Below are 14,900 nucleotides of genomic sequence, written 5' to 3'. Positions count from 1 at the left end.
TGATGAAGTCCCACATAGGAGGTTAGTGAGCAAAAGTAGGGTACATGGTACTGGGGACAAAATACCGACTTGGATTGAAAACTGGCTGACTGACAGGAAGCAAAGAGTAGTCAGAAACAGGTCCCTTTCGGAATGACAGGCGGTGACCAGTGGGGTATCACAAGGTGTGATGCTGGGACCACAGCTGTTTACAACATATATTAATGATATAGATGAAGCTATTAAAAGTAATATTAGCAAATGACACAAAACTGGGTGGCAGGGTGAAATGAGAGGAGGATGTTATGAGAATACAGGGTGACCTGGACAGGCTGAGTGGACAGATGCCTGGCAGATGCAGTTTAATGTGGATAAATGTGTGGTTATCCACTTTGGCAAGAAAGGAAGGTAGATTACTATCTAAATGGAGTCAAGCTGGACTCAATTACAAGAGGAATTGAGTATAGGAGCAAAGAGGTCCTTCTGCAGCTGTACTGGTCCCTGGTGAGATCACACCTGGAGTATTGTGTGCAGTTTTGGTCTCCAAGTTTGAGGAAAGACATTCTGGCTATTGAGGGAGTGCAGTGTAGGTTCACGAGGTCAATTCCCGGAATGGCGAGACTATCATGTGTTGAAAGATTGGAGTGACTGGGCTTGTACACACTTGAGTTTTGAAGGATGTGAGAGGATCTGATTGAGACGTATAAGATTATTAAAGGATTGGACACTCTGGAGGCAGGAAGCATGTTTCCGCTGATGGGTGAGTCCAGAACCAGAGGACACAGCTTAACAATAAGGGGTAGGCCATTTAGAACAGAGTTGAGGAGAAACTCCTTCACCCAGAGAATGTGGGTGTATGGAATGCTCTGCCCCAGAAGGCAGTGGAGGCCAAGTCTTTGGATACTTTCAAGAAAGAGATGGATAGAGTTCTTAAAGATCGTGGAATCAAGGGATATGGGGATAAAGCAGGAACAGGATACTGATTGTGAATGATCAGCCAAGATCATAATGAATGGTGATGCTGGCTCGAAGGGCCGAATGGCCTACTCCTGCACCTATTGCCTATTATCAACTATCAATGTATTGATATTGAGCCTTAAAGCTCATGAGGAAGTTTGAGAAAGAAGCTGCATTCATAGCCAAAGGAAAATGACTCTCCATTTTCACTCTCCTATTTAGATCAGCAAGTGTTGGAAGAAGCTGGCATACCTGATTTGAAACTTTTCATCTTGCCATCTCTCCTAAAACAAGACACCCTTACAGATATAGTCACAAATCCAATTGCTGCTTTCGGATTGCTAAGATTTGGTCTATTGTTCTCCTAATATTTATGTTAAAGTTGGCTATTCAATAAGGTGGGTTTGGATCGACCTCTGACCACTGCCTGTCTGAAACATCTCCTCTCTTCTGTTTGTTATTCCAGTCTGGGATCAACAATCTCCTTTCCAAACTTCATTAAGCAACTAACATTGCTTCTCTATGTAAACTTTCAATGGTTGCTCAGTGCAGGAAACGAATGAATGGTGGGAATGGCTCCAAGTACTGTATATTTTTTTACAAATAAACAGAAACAACTTTGTCTGAGGCTACAGTGGTAAGTACAACAGAAAGCAGGGTGGGTAAAATCTTTTGGTCAAAATACCTGCGCCACCCAGAAATGGCACTATCAGCCATAAATTGGGCAGCTATGGGTGTAATGGAAATGCCACTAAACCAGCAATCTGGAACTTCAGGCTAATGACCTTGGACAAGGGTTGAATCATGTTAATGCTGAAATTTGAATTCAATAACAATTTGAGCTAAGAAGCCAGTTTTAATGGTGACCATGTAAATGATCTACATAAAGGCCCATCTAGTCCACAAACACCCCTTAGGGAAAGAAATGTACCTTTCCCTGCTCCCGCCTTTATATGACTCCAGAGCCACAATAATAACTTATTCTGGGCAATAAATGATGAGTTTCAATGAATGAGTTTTCTTTTAAAAAGTCACTTTTTTTTTCTGAAAAGACAGAAAAGAATCCTGTCACTGATTTAGAATCTAGTTCCTAGAGGATAGTGTAACTCACATGAAAACATTTAAAGTCCAGAAGAAAAACTGTTTCTCACAACAATGCACCTTTTCCAGTTTGTAATCACATTTCACCAGCCAGAAGAAAAAACTGACACACCAGGAGGCAGTTAGGGCTCTCCATGGTTACCAGAAGCACAGTGGAGCCCCCCTGTCAACATGAAAAACTCAGCATCTTCAACCTCCTTCAGGCAAAGCAATAAAGGCAGTCCTGTGCAGAGATAGCAATGCTCTACCCTCTAAGGCAGAAACTCCAGCTGTAGTTGTTTCCAGCTCTCACTCGGTCATGTGTCAACCTTTGTTCAGTGGTAACACACAGTCAGAAAGGTTCCCCAAAACAGTGAATATTTTTAAGTGTATAGCCACTTATGGAAGGTATGCAGATCTTTGTGCAACATCTCACAAATAGCACTGACATAAATAATCCAGATAATGTGTTTCTTTACTGATATCAAACGAGGGTCAAGTGCTGGCCAGGATGGTGAAGATGCAGCTAAAATCCTGCTCTCTGGTGTGGGATAACCAGAGGTGACCCAGGGGTGACACTAACAGAGGTAACCCAAAAATCACATATATTAGCACGACAAAAGAATAGTACCAAATGATCAGGTTAACAAAATTCTTGTAGGGCAAGTTGATGATTAACAATGAGAAGACAGGTAGTTCCTACAAGGATCTCAGGGGTAATAGAACAGTTTGGGTACAGTTAATTGCACTTCCACTACACAAACAATTGTCACATTTGTATATGCAAGGGGACGTTCCATATATGTTTACAAAAGATTAGTCTATCAGGTGGTTTTACCAAGTGTTGTAAATGGAGTGAGAGGTATGGAGATGAAAAATGTGGTGCTGAAAAAACACAGCAGACCAGGCAGCATCCGAGGAGCAGGAGAATCGACGTTTCGGGCATAAGCCCTTCTTCAGGAATGAGGCTGGTGTGCCAAGCGGGCTGAGATAAAAGGTGGGGGGAGGGAATTTGGGGGAGGGGCGCTGGGAATACGATAGGTGGAAGGAGGGGAGGGTGAGGGTGATAGGCCGGAGAGGGGGTGGGGGCGGAGAGGTCGGGAAGAAGATTGCAGGTCAAGAGGGCGGTACTGAATCTGGCGGTTGGGACTGAGATAAGGTGTGGGGAGGGGAAATTAGGAAGCTGGAGAAATCTACATTCATCCCGTGTGGTTGGAGGGTTCCTAGGCGGAATATGAGGCACTTTTCCTCCAGGCGTAGTGTGGTCAGGGTCTGGCGATGGAGGAGACTAAGGACCTGCATGTCCTTGGTGGAGTGGGAGGGGGAGTTAAAGTGTTCAGCCACGGGTTGGTTGGTGCGGGTATCCCAGAGGTGTTCCCTGAAACGTTCCGCATCATTCAAATCCAAATTGTTAGGTAAATGTCCATCAGTGATTTTGTAAAATATCTATCCAAAACATTGCCCTCAGGGTGAAAGAAAATCAGTTTACTAAAAATGTGAAAACCACCTTTTAAGGTTTTTTTGTTTTAAGACAGTTATTGTTACAAAGATTCTTAACATCAAAGACTTAAAGAGGCACTGGAAAATTAGAAGCACGAAATATTTTATTTGTAAAATTACATACTAAATTTGAAAGAGACATCATTGCATGTTCACGGAATACATTATGAATGTTGCATCCTCTGCTAAGTTAAGTCATAATGCCATTATTGTGCATGATAAACAAATGGGTTTCCCATGGTAAACATTATTTCTCAATCAGGCAATTGGTTGTGTTGCCGTTATAAGCCACTGTAAAGCCTCTGGTCTCCCCTGCTTCTCCAGTTCTGCTCCAATCACTTCTCTGCATAACCGATGGTAGTTGTTGATCCAATCACACTGAAGGACATTGATAAAAATGACATTATTCATCAGAAAATTAAACCATAACAAACAAAGCTGTTGAGTGATTGCATCACTGGAGATCCGTTGGGAGCACCAACAAGAAGTTGATTTTTAAGACAACTGAGAAATGAAAATTCATACTTTAGTGCTGAAGACACAAAATTCCAATGGGTGTGCTCACAAGGCCAGATGGGCTTCTCACACTCTAATGGGTGTCTGATGAATCTCTAATTGTTCTCATCACATATGCATCATGAGTTTTCATGCTTTCATGTCAAATAATAACACACATTCTGGGAATGAATTTGAAACTGCAAACTTTCACTCCTCCTGCTCAAGTGCATCGCTGGGAGCAATAGCAATCTAACTTTAATCTAATTGTTTCCCCTCAAAGTCTAGAATAATGTTTCAGGAAACCGGATGACTTGGTTAAGCCCTTCAGATGCATTGGTTATTTCTCTGTTCGCAATTCCTGACTGAGGCATTCAAGTGGGTAGGAAATGATGACTGAGCAGAAAAAATGTGCAGGTGTTCAGAGAGCAAGCAGAAAATTGTAACGGAGGCATAATGCTCAAAGAGCCAGTGTGTACCTGATGCGCCAAAAGGCCTTCTTCTGCACTGTAACCTTTCTATGATTATTTTCTAAAAGTGGTATAATATCTCCATACAATACCTCAACTTCCTAAAGAAGAAAGTTAAAGCAATTCACTTTAATTCTTTTTTACCTTTACCTCTCACCATTCAGATTAGATTACTTAGTGAGGAAACAGGCCCTTCGACCCAACAAGTCCGCACCGACCCTCCGAAGAACAACCCACCTAGACCCATTCCTCTACATTTACCCCCTCACCTAACACTACAGGCAATTTAGCATGGCCAATTCACCGACCTGCACATTTTTGGACTGTGGGAGGAAATACACGCAGGCATGGGGAGAATGCGCAATCTCCACACAGACAGTTGACTGAGGTAGGAATTGAACCCTGGTCTCTGGCGCTGTGAGGCAGCAGTGCTAGCCACTGTGCCACCGTGCCGACCAATTCAGTTTGGAAGGGAGATCTACTAATTCAAAAATGGAGTTTCAAAGATTGAAAACTAGTTTTAAACATCATTCTAGTCAGCTAAATAAAGTCTCTGAATGGGAAATCTGAGATGGCCTTCTATTGACTATTATTCCGATAATAATCTCTGGGCTTTAAGACCACAGATGATTTAACATGCATTTCAAGGATCATTCAAATGCACAACATTGTCACCTCATCATTTTCACTAACTTTCTGGATATAGGTTTGCTCGCTGAACTGGAAGGTTTGTTTTCAGACATTTCGTCACCATACTAGGTAACTAGGCCATAGAGCACAGTGGAGGCTGGACATTAAATGTCTTCAAGGCACAGATTGATAAATTCTTAACCTTGCAAGGAATTAAGGGATACTGGTAGAGTGCAGGTAAGTGGCTTTGAAATACCCATCAGCCATGATTAAATGGCGGAGTGGACTCGATGGGCCGAATTGCCTTACTCCCACTCCTATTTCTTATGGTCTTAACATCTTCAGTGAGCCTCCGGATGAAGCACTAGTGGTGTAGCCTGCTTTCTATTTATGTATTTTGGGTTTCCTTGGGTTGGTGATGTCATTTTCTGTGGTGATGTCATTTCCTATGGTAATGTCATTTCCTGTTCTTTTTCTAAAGGGGTCATAAATGGGATCCAAGTCAATGTGTTTGTTGATAGAGTTCCAGTTGGAATGCCATGCTTCTAGGAATTCTCATGCATGTCTCTCTTTGGCTTGTGCTAGGATGAATGTGTTGTCCCAGTCGAAGTGGTGTCCTTCCTCATCCGTATATAAGGTTACCAGTGAGAGAGGGTCATGTCCTTTCGTGGCGAATTGATGTTCATGTATCCTGGATGTTGGCTTTCTGCCTGTTTGTCCAATGTAGTGTTTGTTCCAGTTCTTGCAAAGTATTTTGTAAATGACAAACCTCCTTTAAATACAAACCTTCCCTTAACACCCCACTAGCCAAAAAGAATAGCAGAGCAAAACGGTGGTGAATGCTTAGAGAAATTATTAATGATGCCCACCACAGATTCTGTAAATACAACTGGGAAATTTTGCGCCAAAAATCATAACTCACTAATGCAACAGACCATGAATGGACAGACGCAGTACAACAAGCCACAGACATTAGACAAACACAGACAATGAAAATAACACACCTGCAGAAAAGAACTAGACAAACTTACACAAAATAACAACACTGACAACACAGATACATGGAAAAAAAAATCTGACCAACTGAAAAACCGTCTTAGTAAGAGGATTAAATTACAACTTCCAGAATGCAGACAAGAAAGATTTCTTAGCAGCATTAGAAACAACACTGAAAGACAACCAACTTACAGAAGAAACCCAGCCAACTGTCAGACAGATAGTCGCACCAACATTCAGCAGGAAACAGGAAGGAAACACACTCAATACACAAGAAAGAAAAGCATTAGAAAGACTAAAAGAAAATAAAAACATTGTTATCCTTCCTGCAGACAAACAATGCTTGACCAGTCGTTTTAAATCATAGAGACTACATTCAGAAAGTGAACACACTACTTGCAGATGCCAACACTTACAAACAAGTGGTGATAGACCCGACCCCACAACTAGAGAACCGAATCACAGCCCTACTCAAAACACTTCAGAAATCTGGAAAAATAAATAAGACTGACTTCCAAAAACTGAAACCAGATGGATCCAACACACCACGCTTCTACGGATGACCCAAAATTCACAAATCAGGAGCCCCCTTCAAATCCATAGTCTCGCTACCTGGAACACCAACTTACAGATTGGCCAAGGAACTACACCAAAGACTAAAATACTTGATAGAAGACTCACGTCACTCCATCCACAAATAATGGTCTCCTTTGACGTAACAGCCCTGTTCACATCCATCAACATCAAGATGGCCAAGGAAATACTGACTATACTATTAGAAGAACCAAAAACACATACACCAAACACCACCAACTTCATCAGCAAGGACAATATTGTCAAGCTAGTGGATGTATGCCTTACCCCACACTTCACTTTCAATAACAAAACCTATAGACAAACCAATAGATCACCCATGGGATCTCTGATATCAGAGCAGAGGCAGAGGCAGTAATGCAGAGACTCGAACAAACAGCTCTGCCAACCATCCAACCAAACTTTGGGTCCACTACGTGGATGACATCTTTGTCATCACTAAACAAAACAATATAAAAGAAACCCTCAAGACCATCAATAATACCCTTACTGGCATAAAATTCACTAAAGAGGAGGAAAACAACAACAAACTGCCATTCCTAGATGTCGCAGTACAGCGAATAGCCAATGGGGAACTTCAGACCAGCGTCTACAGGAAACAACACACACGGACCAAATATTGAACTACAGAAGCAATCATCCCAACATCCACAAATGAAGTTGCATCAGCACATTATTCCAACGAGCCACCACACACTGCAGCACAGAGGAACTATGAAGAGCAGCGGAAAATCACCTACACAGTGTATTCAAAAGAACGGGTACCCATTGAACACAATCTGATTTGTCAGCAACAAACCCAAACAAACAGACAGAACACATCCAGAAACTTTACCCACTCACCCAACCTCAAAGACATCTCAGAAATGACTACAAGACTCCTCAGACTCCTTGGCATCATGGTAGTCCACAAACCCACCAACACACTAACACAGCAGCTAATGAACTTGAAAGACTCTATACAGACACCAAACAAAACTAATGTCATTTACAAATACCTTGCAAGAACTATAACAAACACTACATTGGACAAACAGGCAGAAAACTATCTACCAGAATATATGAACATCAACTCGCCACAAAACGACATGACCCTCTCTCAGTAGTATGCTTACATATGATGAGGAAGGACAACACATCCATCCTAGTACAAGTCAAACAGAGACATGCATGAGAATTCCTAGAAGCATGGCATTCCAACCGGAACTCTGTCAACAAACACATGGACTTGGATCCCATTTATCACTCCCTGAGAAAAAGAACTGGAATAACATCACCATAGGAAATGATGTCACACCCCAAGGAAACCCAAAACACATAAATAGAAAGCGGGCTGTACCACTAGTGCTTCATCCGGAGGCTCACTGAAGATGTTACAAAATGTCTGAAAACAAACCTTCCAGCTGAGCGAACAAACTAACATCCATAAACCACTGGCTCTTGCTGAGTAGTTTTTTCACTACAGAATGCATTGATAGGAGATGGATCCACCGTTTTGTTCATTACACTCACCTCTTTCTGTGTCAGCAACTCAACTTTGATCATTTTGATTTGAATTGGAACCAATGTCAACGGTTCAAATGTAAGGCTCTCTCTGTTCAGGTACCGGTACTAAACAAAACACAAATCAGGTTCAATACTTCTTATTCATTATTACCCACAAGTTGCAAAAGTGTCTGTTAGTAGGTAACCCATGAGATAAAAGGCATAAAAGACTTGCAGCACAGATTACTTACTGAGAATACAACACAATGGCTACAAATGCTGTTGAGACCAGACACCCTTCACAAGATCAGACACAAATCTAGATCTTTGAATAAACTTTAGCATCTTCTTATTGATCCCAACTCCATGGGAGATCAGTGTCTTTACTGAAAGAGTTTTCAGAGACTGCCCATTTTTGCTGCATTTGCTTCTGATCATTAGAATGACTGATTGACATTTGTCATTCATTGTAACATTGGAGCCAGTATCTGTAACCTTTCTGATGGATCTGGGTATCAAACCATTGCTGCGTGATTTAAAAAAAACACACTGTAATGGAAGACCAGGTTAATGCTGAACAAAGACCGACCATCCCAACTGCATTCTTCTTAGGTTTTCTACTTGCTCTGTGAATGGGAGGTAAATTCAAAACTAATCTGTGAAAACAAAATCTCAGATCAATCAATGGAACAGGCTCCCCAAGGAGACTCTGGATGAAGTTAATATTGATTATTTTAAATAAAAATTAGTTAGACTTCTGTCAGAAAATAAGATTTTGGATATAGTCTATGAGTAATTTGAGACATAATATGGTAAATGTATTAAGCAGGAACAGATGCTATGAATTTAATACTCACTACGTTCCCCACACTGGGGTGTTCCTATGTAAGGTGTCGCTTCATGGTGTGATGTTTATGCCACTGATCTGTCACTGTCAAAGGCCCAGGTCAATGGGTTTGAGATACAAGGTCAAATCCCACCACTGGAATGTCTAAACTCAATTAATACACCTGGAATACAAAGCCACGTTCAGTAATGGTGACTGTGAAAGCTATGGTTATAAAAATGTAGCTGGTTCATTAATGTCCAGTAGCGAAGGAAATCTGCCATCCTTTCCTGGTCTGGCCTATACATGACTCCAGACTCCAACAATATGGTTGACTCTTAATGACCCTGTGAAATGGCCAAGCAAGCCATTCAGTTCAATAGCAACTTGACAGCAAGGCCCCCATCCCATGAAAGAGCTAGTTGATTACAGCAGTATTGTATTATGCCATAACCAGGTTAATAGACGGACTGTAGCCTTTATCTCTCTGCTCTTTTTATCTTTCCTCATGGTGGCAGCTCATGCTGGTGCACTCTGAATAACCAAACTTCCGGTGGGAATGTCCGGCGGATGCTCTGTGACGGACGTGGGAAAAGATTACAGTGTTGGTCTGCACTTTTGGCTCATACCCACTGGGCACATATTAGAAATTTGCGGCACAAATTTACTGGGGCCGTGCGTGCTTGTCTGTTCACACCTCCGCAGTTCACCAAACATCAGCTGACTCACTCTGTGTTCTGTTATGACAGGGTGACAGTAGTGAGCAATCCACTCCCCTCTTTTCTACCCTCTGAGATCAGATGCAAAGATGTCATGTTGTTTCTGGCAGGCGGCTACAGTGGTATCAAATTTAAATGTGCAGCAGTTCACTAGCTGACCAGGAACAATGAGGAGCTAATTACAAGGTTTTTTTGTTGAGTGAAAGAGGAAGCAATATTATCTGCTGCCCAATGTTCCCTTTGGAGTTGCACATATGCAACTGCTCCAAGGTGCTGCAAACAGGGATCGGTGTCAACACACACTGACTTCTAATTCCAGAGGTAGCTGCCATTCACAGTCTTCAGAAACCCGCACGTCCAGAAAGAAAATTAGAGGGAACATTCCTGGTATTTCCAATAATAATGATAAAGATGTGACATCAAACATAAATGCACATAGCTACAAAGTTGAGAAGGATTAGTATTCAATTCAAAAGGAAGATCAAAGAATATGCAGTTTATAGTCATTGAGGCCTACAATCCCCAAGAGCACAGTTGTTTAACCAAGGACCTGTATCACCAGCAGTAACAAATATTTCAGTTATCCTAAATTTTTGGTATCCTGACGATCCTTTTTAAACTCAGAGCTTTCTATCTCGAGATACTGAGAAAGCATTTTTCCCATCAGTTCCAGTTAGAAACTAGTCTCCCCTGCCAAAACCAGCTCACAAAAGTAAACATAGTTTGTGTGTTCCGATGTCAGAGTTCCTTGTTTCCAAACTTGATAATCATAGACAATGCCGTTCATCTCCGACATGTAAAGCTTATCACACAGGTGGGAATTAAAATAGGAGAAAGGGCTCTTAATCCCTGACAGAATGCAGAGGTGCCAATGTTGGATTGGGGTAGATAAAGTTTAATGCATTGTCTGAACTGAGATGTCACCTGTTTTTATACTGATAAAACCTTAAGTTGTCTCAGAACTGTAACTTGAAAGAAGTATTGGGATTTAAATATAAATCAATTGAAACCCGCATTCCCATTTGAAGTGATTAAATACTTAATAGCAATCTAGGTTTGTTCAATATATCTCATCAGCTGTATGACATTTTGATCTTTTACTATAAATTCTGTGTCCTATGATCCTGCCCCACTAGCTACCTGATGAAGAAGCAGAGCTCCGAAAGTTTGTCCTTTCAAGTAAACCTGCTGGACTAAAACCTGGTGTTGTGAGATTTTTAACTTTGTCACTGATAGAGTGTCAGTGCCCTTTAATATAACATTAAATTCAATTCAGATTGTTTCATTATTTTCGTACTGTTTTCACAAAGTTTGGTGAAGCTGTATGGTCAGAGGTTACTGAGATTACACTAAGTCAGTGCTGTTCCCCTTTTAAAACCAGTGTCGTCCATTAAAGTCCCCGGTATTGAATGTGGGTGAGGCAATGTGAAATAGATCATTTGTTAACACTATCATGACTGAGCAAGTTAGTGGGAGGCTGCCAAATGCCTTAGAGTTTTCTGGGACGACATGCATCTGCGAGAGGGAGGATAAACAGTATATGCAACTACAGGAAAAAAAAAGTGGATTTTCACTTCAACGCACGAATCTAGCAAGTCGGGACCTTCAGGGCTAAAATTCCAGGATTCTATGTTTAGTTGCATATCTGCAGTTGCTAGAAGTTGCTGTTAAATTTATTCTTAAATAACAGTGAGGACTGATAGCCTTATTGTCATTCCTACTCCAACATCTGTGTTTTTTGTCAGTAGGCATTTTTCAAATTTTCACGTGATATGTGGACATCACTGGCTGGGCTAACATTTATTGTTTGTCCCTATCTGCCCTTGAGAAGGTGGTGGTGAGCTGCCTTCTTGACTCACTGCAGTCCACAGGATGATAGATGCACAACGCCCTTAGGGACGGAATTCCAGGATTTTGACGCAGCGACAGTGAAGGAACAACAATATATTTCCAAGTCAGGATGGTGAGTGGCTTGGAGAGGAAATTGCTGTTCCCATATATCTGTTGCCCTTGTCCTTCTATATGGTAATGACTGTGGTTTGGAAGGTGCCGTCTAAAGATCTTTGGTGAATTTCTACAACACATCTTGTAAAGTACACACTGCTGCTACTGAGTGTCAGTGGTGGAGGGAGTGGATGTGTGTGAATGTGGTGCCAATCAAGCGGCTGCTTTGTCCTGGATGGTGTCAAGCTTCTTCAGTGTTGTTGGGGCTGCCTCCATCCAGGCAAGTGGGTAGCATTCCATCACACTCCGGACTTGTGCCTTGCAGATGGTGAGCAGGCTTTGGGGAGTCAGGAAGTGAGATACCCATAGCAGTATTTCCAGTCTCTGACCTGTGTGTGTAGCCATTGCGTATATACAGCTAGTCCAGTTGAGTTTCTGGTCAATGGTAACCCCAAAGATGTTGATAGTGGGGGATTTAGTGATGGTAATACCATTGAATGTCAAGGCATATTGGTTAGACTGTCCCTTATTGATGATGGTCATAGCCTGGCATTTCCATGGTTCACTTACCACTTGTCAGCCCAAGCCCGGATATTACCCGGATCTTGTTGCATTTGAACACTGACCACTTCAGTATCTGAGGAGTTGCGAATGGTGGTGAATATTGTGCAATCATCAGTGAACATCCTCACCTCAACCCTGACCTCAACCCTGACCTTATGATGGAGGGAAGGTCATTGATGAAGCAGCTGAAGATGTTTGGGCCTAGGACAATACCCTGAGGAACTCCTGCAGAGATGTTCTGGAGCTGAGATGACTAACGTCCAATAACCACAAACATCTTCCTATGCACCAGGTATATCTCTATCGACCAGAGAGCTTTCCCCCTGATACCCATTGATTCCAGTTTTGCTCAGACTCCTTGATGCCACACTCGGTCGAATGCAGCCTTGAATAGGGTAAATAGGCAAAGTCTTTTCCCTGGGGTCGGGGAGTTCAGAACAAGAGGGCATAGGTTTAGGGATAGAGGGGAAAGATATAAAAGAGACCTATGGGGCAACTTTTTCACACAGAAGGTGGTACGTGTATGGAATGAGCTGCCAGAGGATGTGGTAGAGGCTGGTACAATTGCAACAATTAAGAGGTCTTTGGATGAGTATATGAACAGGAAGGGTTTGGAGAGATATGGGCCAGGTGCTAGCAGGTGGGACTAGATTGGGTTGGGATATCTGGTCGGCATGGGCTGGTTGGACCGAAGGGTCTGTTTCCGTGCTGTATATCTCTATGACTCTATGGCTGTCACTCTCATCTCACTTTTAAATGAAAACAAAGTAACCAACATGGAAATAGTTTTTTTAGCTTTTCTCATTCAAATTCTTGAAAGTCAAATCTCCACATTTGTACTGGGCCATAAATAAATCTATTTTTTAAATATCCTAAATAAGTTGTTTACTCTATGTTTTTTTTCTCTACAGCCTTAATATTATTTCAACTATTTTGTAACTGACAGTGATCCAATATAATGGAGGCCACTGCCTGGTTTGCTATTGAATCAAATCCAGACACGAGCTCATATTTAGTTGCACCTGACAAGTAACCACAGGAACGTGCCAGGATAATACTTGTGAAAATGTCTCGGAGCATGTCCTTAAAATTTAAAGGTAACTTTGTCCAGCAAACCTATCATTTAACTTCTAGATCTCAATTCCACTCTCCTATCTCACCATAACAGCATGTCTCTGGAAACATAGCTCTCTTGACTAATTTGTAGGGTTACATTTACAAATTATTCTTAGAATACAGGTACATTATACATTAGCAATCCAGACAAAAGAACTAATGGCATTGTTACTAAGTTTGCAGATGACACAGGGACAGGTAGAGAGACAGGTAGCGTTGAGGCAGTGGGGAGGCTGCAATAAGACCTGGTCAGGCTTGAAGAGTGGGCATAGTGGCAGATAGAAAGTGTGAGGTTCTGCACTTTGGTAGGAAGAACAGAGGCGTAGACTAATTTATGAACAGGGAAATGCTTTGGAAATTTAAAGCACAGAGGGATTTGGGAGTCCTAGTTCAGGATTCAGTTAAGATTAACATGCAGACTCAAGTGTTGTTTAGGAAGGCAAATGCAATGCTAGCATTCATTTCAAGAGGGCTAGAATACAACAGCAGAAATGTACTGCTGAGGCTTTATGAGGATCTGGTCAGAACGATATTTGGAATATTATGAGCAGTTTTGGGCCCAGTATTTAAGGAAGGATATGTTGTCATTAGAGGGGGTGCAGATGAAGTTTGCTTAATGGAGTTTAGAAGGATGAGGGGAAGATATTATTCAAGCTTACAGAATACTGAGAGGTCTAGATAGAGTGGACATGGAAAAGATGTTTTCATTAGTAGGAGAGACTAGGACCTGAGGGAACAACATCAGAGTGAAGGTACAAACCTTTGGAACTGAGATAAGGATGAACATCTTTAGCCAGGGGATAGTTAATCTTTGGAAGTTGAGTGACTGAGAGTACTTAAGACAAAGACAGATAGGTTCTTGATTAGTTAGGGGATCAAGGGTAACGGGAAGGAGGAAAGAGAATGGAGTTGAGAAACATGTCAGCCATGATCGAATGGCACAGCAGACTCAATGGGCCAAATGGTCTAATTCTGTTCTGATAGCTTATGGTCTTAATTAATCTATTGTGTTGTATACCATGTGGAACATATAAAAGTCAGCGGCCTTTAATACTGTAATATCTGTGGCAAGGTAAATGGTTGGAAATTGGGCAATATTGTAGACAGTGTACAACAGGATATTGACGGATTAGGTGAATGGGCAAAGCTGTGGCAGATGGATTTTAAATATAAGCAAGTGTGAGGTTACCCATTTCAGACCACAAAAGGATTAACCAGAGTATTTTTAGAAAGCACAAAGTCAAAGACAGTCGATATCCAATGGGATTTGGGTGTTCAGGTGCACAGCTCTTTAAAATACAACAAACAGGTGCAGGAAACAGTGAGGAAGGTTAATGGAATGCTGGCCTGCATATCTAAAGGGCTGCAGTACTGGGATGCAGACACAATGTCAAAATTACTCAAAACTCTAGTTAAACCTCAATTAGAATACAGTGAGCAGATCTGGGCACCACACCTTAGTCAGAATGCTTTGGCTCTGGATGGAGTTCAATACAAATTGACAAGGATGCTACTTGGGCTTTACGGGTTAAAGTTATGAAGAGA

At 41.7% G+C, this 14,900-nt stretch overlaps 1 protein-coding gene across 4 annotated transcripts in view; it reads right to left on the bottom strand.

Annotated features, from left to right (window-relative positions):
* Positions 1–3,602: 3,602 nt before the first annotated feature.
* xpnpep1 (X-prolyl aminopeptidase (aminopeptidase P) 1, soluble) overlaps positions 3,603–14,900 on the bottom strand; it is a 102,366-nt gene continuing 91,068 nt past the window's right edge. For all 4 annotated transcript variants that reach the window (XM_087998716.1, XM_087998717.1, XM_087998718.1 and 1 more), the window contains 2 exons: positions 8,214–8,312; positions 3,603–3,894 (listed from right to left, as the gene is read on the bottom strand). In XM_087998716.1, coding sequence (XP_087854842.1) covers positions 3,775–3,894; positions 8,214–8,312 — 219 coding nt within the window. In that variant the 3' untranslated portion in view covers positions 3,603–3,774. The remainder of the gene's footprint in view (positions 3,895–8,213; positions 8,313–14,900) is intronic.

The sequence above is a fragment of the Chiloscyllium plagiosum genome, unplaced genomic scaffold (genome assembly GCF_037043375.1).
Source record: "Chiloscyllium plagiosum isolate Xiang-an unplaced genomic scaffold, Cpla_swu_hap1 HiC_scaffold_22, whole genome shotgun sequence".
Taxonomy (NCBI): domain Eukaryota; kingdom Metazoa; phylum Chordata; class Chondrichthyes; order Orectolobiformes; family Hemiscylliidae; genus Chiloscyllium; species Chiloscyllium plagiosum.
Note: the sequence above shows the minus strand (reverse complement) of the source record. Positions and strands in the feature narration are given on the sequence as shown.